The sequence below is a fragment of the Myxine glutinosa genome, chromosome 3, assembly GCF_964187855.1.
Source record: "Myxine glutinosa chromosome 3, kmMyxGlut1.1, whole genome shotgun sequence".
Lineage (NCBI taxonomy): Eukaryota > Metazoa > Chordata > Myxini > Myxiniformes > Myxinidae > Myxine > Myxine glutinosa.
In genome coordinates, this window is record NC_136263.1 from 19,849,893 (window position 1) to 19,857,602 (window position 7,710).

At 52.2% G+C, this 7,710-nt stretch overlaps 1 protein-coding gene across 1 annotated transcript in view; it reads left to right on the forward strand.

Annotated features, from left to right (window-relative positions):
* Window positions 1-7,473: 7,473 nt before the first annotated feature.
* DDRGK1 (DDRGK domain containing 1) overlaps window positions 7,474-7,710 on the forward strand; it is a 642,973-nt gene continuing 642,736 nt past the window's right edge. The window contains exon 1 of the mRNA XM_078773753.1: window positions 7,474-7,647. Within this exon, the coding sequence (XP_078629879.1) occupies window positions 7,548-7,647 (100 nt within the window). The 5' untranslated portion in view covers window positions 7,474-7,547. The remainder of the gene's footprint in view (window positions 7,648-7,710) is intronic.

Genomic DNA, 7,710 nt, shown 5'->3' on the forward strand with positions numbered 1-7,710 from the left:
AGGGAACAAGTAATGGGTTAACAACTTACAGCGGTTCTGCAGCAATGTCAGTAAATTAAGCCTTGAAAGTTGATGCAAACAATTCCAACAGGTGTACCAACCTCTGCTGATTACTTGATTACAAACCCCCTGTCTGTATAAAAGCAGTATTGGAACAGACTGTCACTACACCCTCTGAAGCATTATTTGGACAATATTGCACTGCAGGAAGTAGTATATTGCTATCGTAACGGTGAGAAAAAGGCAATTAACAAAGGAAGACATACAGACCATTATAACCCTTAAAAGTGTTGGTCTTTCCTTTAGAGAAATTGCAAAGAAAGCCAAAGTGTCAGTGAGTACAGTTTCCTACACCATCAAAAGGCACTTGGAAACTGGAGGAAACTCTGACAGGAAGAGGTCTGGCAGACCCAAAGCCACAACAGAATCAGAAGACAAGTTTCTGAGAGTCAACAGCTTGCGTGATAGGCGGCTCACAGGACAACAGCTTCAAGCACAGCGTAACACTGGTCGAAGTAAGCAAGTCTCAGTTTCAACTGTGAAGAGAAGACTTTGAGCTGCAGGTTTGACAGGTCGAGTGGCAGTAAGAAAGCCATTGCTGAGATGGCAAAATAAGAAAAAGAGGCTTGCCTGGGCCATGAAGCACCGCCAGTGGACTACTGAAGACTGGAAGAAGGTCTTATGGACCGATGAATCAAAATTTGAAATATTTGGTTCATCACGCAGGGTTTTTGTACGCCGTCGAGTAGGCGAAAGGATGGTTCCTCAGTGTGTAACACCAACTGTCAAACATGGAGGAGGACGCGTGATGGTCTGGGGCTCTTTTGCTGGATCCAGAGTCGGCGACTTGCACAAAGTGACTGGCACCCTGAACCAAAAGGGCGACCACAGCATTTTGCAGCACCATGCAATACCCTCTGGTATATGCCTCGTTGGTCAGGGGTTCATCCTACAGCAAGATAATGACCCTAAACACACCTCCAGGCTATGTCAAAACTACTTTCGAGGAAAAGAACAAGACGGAAGGCTCCAAATCATGGAATGGCCAGCACAATCTCCAGACTTAAACCCCATCGAGCCGGTTTGGGATGAACTGGACAGAAGGGTGAAAGCAAAGCAACCTACAAGTGCAACACATTTGTGGGAACTTCTGCAACAGTGTTGGGAAGAACTTCCCGAACAATATTTGATTTCCATTGTAGAAAGAATGCCACGAGTGTGTTCGTACTTCGGAAATTTGGAGCAGATTTCGTCCAGTAGAAGCCGAGAAACGTATTTTCAGTCCCCACGTAAAAGCTGCATACAGAGAAACAATCTCAACTCTATAAGAGAGCCGTTGGTCTGTCTGTCTGTCTGTGTGTCTGTGTGTCTGTGTGTGTCGTCATTTTCTTCAGAGATGGCTGAACGGATCTTCGTCAAACTTTCAGAGGTTCATCAGTGAGTGTCTGGGAGTGTTTTGGGAAAAAATAAAAAAACTTTTTGAAAAGAAAGGTTCGTTTTTGGGGATTTTTTTTTTTATTGCTCTATAGTGCCTAAACCTTTTTGATTAATGACACTTATAACTATATACAAGTAAACATTCACATCAATAAATACAAAACAATTCGCAAACATTTGAACACAAATGAATCAAACAATTCCAGAAGTGTACGAAGTTGGTAGTGAGGAGTCTTCTTCCTCAACGTCATCACACTTAACTCAGAAACGTGATCAACGGCACATTCACCAGCGTATATTCAACAAAAAGGTGAAATGATGGTTTGACATTTGTAATGGATTCCGATTTGGATGTAATTGCTTTTCCATTATATTTTCTGTCATTTCAAATATGTTAATGTTTCTTTTTCGCTTGAGCAAGGTGCTCCAGCTATAAACACTTATATACTTTACTCGGGGTACAAATACAATACAACTTTGGCTGGGGGGTAACATAGGCGATGCGGCCGTGCCACACGCGGGGGGGGGGGGGGGGGGGACTGGGAGAGGTGCGTGAATTCTCTATGTAAATGTGTACCGTGTAGCGCCAGCTGGGCAACACTGAGGGTAAAGCCCTCTTTGCACGAGTAATTTTTTTTTTCTCCTTCTCCTCCCCCCCCCCCCCCCCCCCCGCCCTCAAAACGTAGTATAGGTGCCTGTCAAAGCCAACCCACCCCCCAAAGATATATATGTCGTATATCCTTCCCCTCCCTCACCCCTCCCCCTTCAACTCCCCTTCCCCCACTCCCTTCCTCACCCCTCCCTCTCCTGCCTCCTCCCCACATAATCGAACATCACCATTCCGCTTCAGCACCGTGATGACTGGAGTGGCCCAGTCCGCGTATGGCACCCGTTCAATTACCTGACAGACCTCAAGCCTGTCAAAATCACCTTTCACCCTGTCACGAAGAGCATATGGGACTGCCCTCCTCGGTTTACAAAAACGAGGAGCCATGCCCTCCTTCATGAAGAGCTTGGCCTGTACATCCTTGAGTTTGCCAAGCTCAATGGAGACAGGCCTTAATGCTTTTGAAGAATCTGCTCCAACAGATGCTCCAACCGACATGGTGAGGTTTGCACAAGGTGAATCGCTGACCAGTCCAGCTTCATGTGAATCGGCCAGTCATGACTGAGAAGGGTTGGTCCACTTCATTGAACCACATATAACTTGAGATCTGCATGTTGGCCCTGATAGCTCACCGAGACATCAAATTCACCAATAAGCTTTATTTTCTCACTGGTGTAGGTGGATAGTGTGAGGTCCGAACTGATGAGCTTCAGACTGATGGAGGCTGCACACCAGTGTCGACTTGGAATGTGATAGGAGCATTGTTAACCTCCACTTCTACTGTTATTGGTCGAGTTTTTGGAGTTCCCACTGAATAAAAACCCAACATTGGTTGAACATCTACACCCGGGTCATCATAATCGTCCATGGTACAGTCACGTGAAAAAGTAAGGACTCCCCATGTAAAGTTTTGACTTTTTCAACATATTTCAACATACAGCTATTTGATCTTCATTTCAACAATATTGATAGATAAAGGTGATATAATATAACAAATATCATGAAACATTTACGTTCTGTAGTCCATTGTATAATTTAAATAAACATAAATGCAAATTTTGCATGTGGAAAAAGTAAGTACACCCCTACATTTATCACGACTTCAAATACCTAAAATTAGAATCAGGTGCACCAGCTCAGGTGCAAATGATTAGAACATCGTCAGAGAGGATCTTGGAGGAACCTGTCTTATTTAAACCTCAGACATTTAGTTTGGTTTGCTCTTTGTTGTTGAAGTGTGCGGCGTCACCATGCCTCGATCAAAAGAGCTCTCTGAGGCCTTCAGAAAGAAGGTTATAGATTCCTACGAGTCTGGGAAGGGATTTAAAAAGATATCGAAACAATTTGAAATCAATCATTCGACCGTCCGGAAGAGCATCTGCAAGTGGAGAAGATTCCAAACAACTGCCAACTTGTTCAGGCCAGGCCGCCCCAGCAAGTTCAGCCCGAGAGCAGGCCGGACGATGCTGAAAGAAGTCTCTAAGAACCCCAGAATGTCATCACGGGACCTACAGGTAGCTCTTGCCACTGTTGATGTCAAAGTGCATGAGTCCACCATTAGAAAGAGGCTGCACAAATTTGATCTACATGGGAGGTGTGCCAGGAGGAAACCTATGCTGTCCAGAAAGATCATCAGGGCAAGACTAAAGTTTGCCAATGAACACCTAGGCAAAGACCAGCACTTCTGGAACAATGTGCTCTGGACAGATGAGTCAAAGGTAGAGTTATTTGGCCACAGTACCAGAAGACATGTTTGGCGAAAACCAAAGACAGCATTTGACCACAAGAACCTGATACCAACTGTAAAGCATGGTGGTGGAAATATTATGGTTTGGGGCAGCTTTGCTGCATCAGGGCCTGGGCAGCTAACCAGCATAGAATCCACTATGAATTCTTCATTGTACCAGAGGGTGCTTGAGGATAATGTGAGGCCACCTGTCGGAAAGTTGAAGCTCAACCGAAGGTGGACCTTGCAACATGACAATGACCCTAAACATACCAGGAAATCCACCAAGGAATGGCTGAAAAGAAAGAAATGGAGGGTTCTGGAATGGCCAAGTCAAAGCCCGGATCTAAATCCCATCGAGATGTTGTGGGGGGATTTGAAACGAGCTGTGCATGCAAGAAACCCCTCAAACATCCAACTCAACATTTCCTCCATCTGCAGCTCTCTCTGTGCACCCCTTACACTTGAATGTAGCTGCCACACTGGTTAATGACCCTCTCAAACCACTACATTTTTGTTGAACCCACTCAGCGCACATTGTACATTGAATGGAGTTCACTCCGACACCCTTCCTGCACACAGCACATGGCCACTTCCCCGTTCTTTCCACCTCACCACATGCTTTACCACTTGCCATCACCTTCGTTTTTCCGATATTCACCTTCAGACCTTTTGTCTCCATACATTCCTTCCACTTGTTCATCTTCTCCTTCAGTCCATCCATACTCTCCCCAATCAACACCAGATCATCTGCATACAACTCCCACGTTCAACCCTCCTTTACATTCCGAGCCAGCACCTCCATCACAGCTACAAATAGTAGTACACTTTGTACCGACCCTCAAATGGAGACACATAAACACTTACATAAACATTCGGATGGGGGAGGGGAGTGGGAGGACGGGGAGGGGAGTGGGAGGACGGGGAGGGGCATGGGGGGAAGGGGAGTGGGGAGGGACGTGAAGGGAAGTGGGGGGCGAGGGGTGAAGTGGGGGGAGACGGGCAGGGGAGTGGGGGGTAGGATGGGGAGGGGGGGTGAGGACGGGCAGGGGAGTAGGGGGTGGACAGGGAGGGGAGTGGGGGGTGGACAGGGAGGGGAGTGGGGGAAGGACGGGGAGTGGAGTGGGGGCGAAGATGGGGAGGGGAATGGGGGGCGGGAGGACGGGGAGGGGAGTGGGGGGTGGACAGGGAGGGGAGTGGGGGGTGGACAGGGAGGGGAGTGGGGGGAAGGACGGGGAGTGGAGTGGGGGCGAAGATGGGGAGGGGAATGGGGGTGGGAGGACGGGGAGGGGAGTGGGGGGGGAGGACGGGGAGGGGAGTGGGGAGGAGGACGGGGAGGGGAGTGGGGAGGAGGATGGGGAGGGGAGTGGGGGGAGGAGGATGGGGAGGGGAGTGGGGGGAGGAGGATGGGGAGGGGAGTGGGGGGAGGAGGATGGGAGGGGAGTGGGTGGGGAGGACGGGGAGGGGAGTGGGTGGGGAGAACGGGGAGGGGAGTGGGGGGGGGAGACGGGGAGGGGAGTGGGGGGAGGGGAGGAACGGGAGGACAGAGGGGGGAGGGGACAGGAGGATGAGGAGGGACAGGAGGATGGGGAATGGAGGGGGGAAGGGAGGACAGGAAGGGGAGCAGGGAACCGGAGGACGGGGAGGGGAGTGGGGGTGGACGGGGAGGGGAGTAGGGGATGGACGGGGAGGGGAGTGGGGGATGGACGGGGAGGGGAGTGGGGGTGGATGGGGAGGGGAGTGGGGGATGGACGGGGAGGGGAGTGGGGGGTGGACGGGGAGGGGAGTGGGGGGTGGACGGGGAGGGGAGTGGGGGGTGGATGGGGAGGGGAGTGGGGGGTGGACGGGGAGGGGAGTGGGGGGTGGACGGGGAGGGGAGTGGGGGGAGATGGGGAGGGGGGTGGGGCGAGATGGGGAGGGGGGTGGGGCGAGATGGGGAGGGGGGTGGGGCGAGACGAGGAGGGGGGTGGGGCGAGACGAGGAGGGGAGTGGGAGGACGGGGAGGGGACAGGGAGGGGAGTGTGGGGGGTGGGGGGATACGGGAGGGGAGTGGGGGGGGAGGACGGGGGTAGATGGGGAGGGACAGGACGACAGAGGAGGGGAAGGACAGGAGGGCAGAGAGGGGAGGTGGAAGGAAGGAGGGACGAGACAGGAGCAGCAGGGAGGGGACAGGAGGATGGGGAAGGGAGGGGGGAAGGGAGGGGGGAAGGAAGGGAGGAAGGGAGGAGACAGGAGCAGCAGGGGAGGGGACAGGAGGATGGGGAAGGGAGGGGGAAGGAAGGGAGGAAGGAGGGGGGGGGGAAGGGAGGGGGGGGGGAAGGGAGGAAGGGAGGGGGGAAGGGAGGACGGGAGGGGGGGAAGGGAGGACGGGAAGGGGAACAGGGCGGACCAGAGGACGAGGAGGGGAGGGGGAAGGAGGTCGGGGAAGGGAGGGAGAGAAGGAGGACGTGGAAGGGAGGGGGAGAAGGAGGACGGGGAAGGGAGGGGGAGAAGGAGGCGGGGAAGGGAGGGGGAGAAGGAGGATGGGGAAAGGAGGGGAGAAGGAGGACGGGGAAGGGAGGGGGAGAAGGAGAACGGGGAGGAGGGAGGAGAGAAGGAGGACGAGGAGGGGGGGAGGAGAGAAGGAGGACGAGGAGGGGGGGAGGAGAGAAGGAGGACGAGGAGGGGGGGAGGAGAGAAGGAGGAAGGGGAGGGGGTGGAGAGAAGGAGGGGGGGGGGGAGGAGGATGGGCAGGGGAAGGGGAAGCAGGTCGGGGGTGGGGGACAGAAGGACGGGATGGGAAGGGGAGGAGGAGCAGGAGGAAGCTGTTGAGGTGTGTTTCATTACCAATAAGCTCGGAGTGCGCTCGCTCGCCAAGTAGCTTAAGCACTCCAGCAATGACTCCAACGAAACGGTTGATAAGGCTGGCTGGCTTGGCAAGCGATAGCAAGCTGATTGGTAATGGAACATACCCCAGAAGGATTGAGATGAGAATGTTAACCTTCCCATGATGAAGATTGAAGGGCTCTTCAGCTTCACTCCTCAGGCAGCATTGTTAATCCGGGCCTAATAATTATCATAATGACTCATCGTCGACTTTTTTCATCTAACAAACCGATGGAAAGACGGTTTCGAGCCCTTGCCAGAGGGGTTCGTGCAACCGAATACTGCTGACTGAGGCATTGTGATTTTTCAAAGGAACATCGCAGTGAAATTGACGAAAGCAAGGATTTCAGGAATGAAACTTGAATCTACCGCGCCAGAAATATCGGCACGCCAAGATGGCCGCCGGAGCACTTCAAATCGGCTTCACTCGCGCTCATATAGATACATGGCGCATGCGCCTCCTGGTTTACGATAGATCCCAACCCGACCGATACCCATAATTCCTTGCACTGTTATACCTCATGATGTTTTATTGCATCTTCAACTACAGTTATTTTAGTATCTTTCATGACTTTTACTGTCATCTATTTGCACGGATGTCGAACACGTCCTTTCTGCCCAAGAGCTGAGTTTCACGTATGACGTTGACGGGCCTATAAAGGCTATACGTTTGATCACGCCATGCACGCAAACATGTTATAAAGCCGGCGGCCATCAATATAATTTGAATATACATTAACGTCTGTGAACTGAATGCTTATTCGGATTTGCGGTCTTCACGGCGAAGAATGAAACGTGACAGGCACGGTAGGCGGGCGTCCCCATGTGACGTCACCACGTCGGAAGTGACGTATGCTCGTGTGAAAATAACGTGTTCGCCGGGAGTGGTGTTTGTGAGTATTATTCGCGACAATGATATCTCCGGAGCTGGTGCTACCCTTGCTGGCAGTGAGTTCCTTGGTGCTGGTGTTCGCTCTGTTGCTGTTCGTCCTGTTTGGGCGATCATCGGTCGGTAAGCGGGAACCTCGCGTTGGGCCCACCCACCTGGTATATCGCTTCCGGAATGACGTCACAG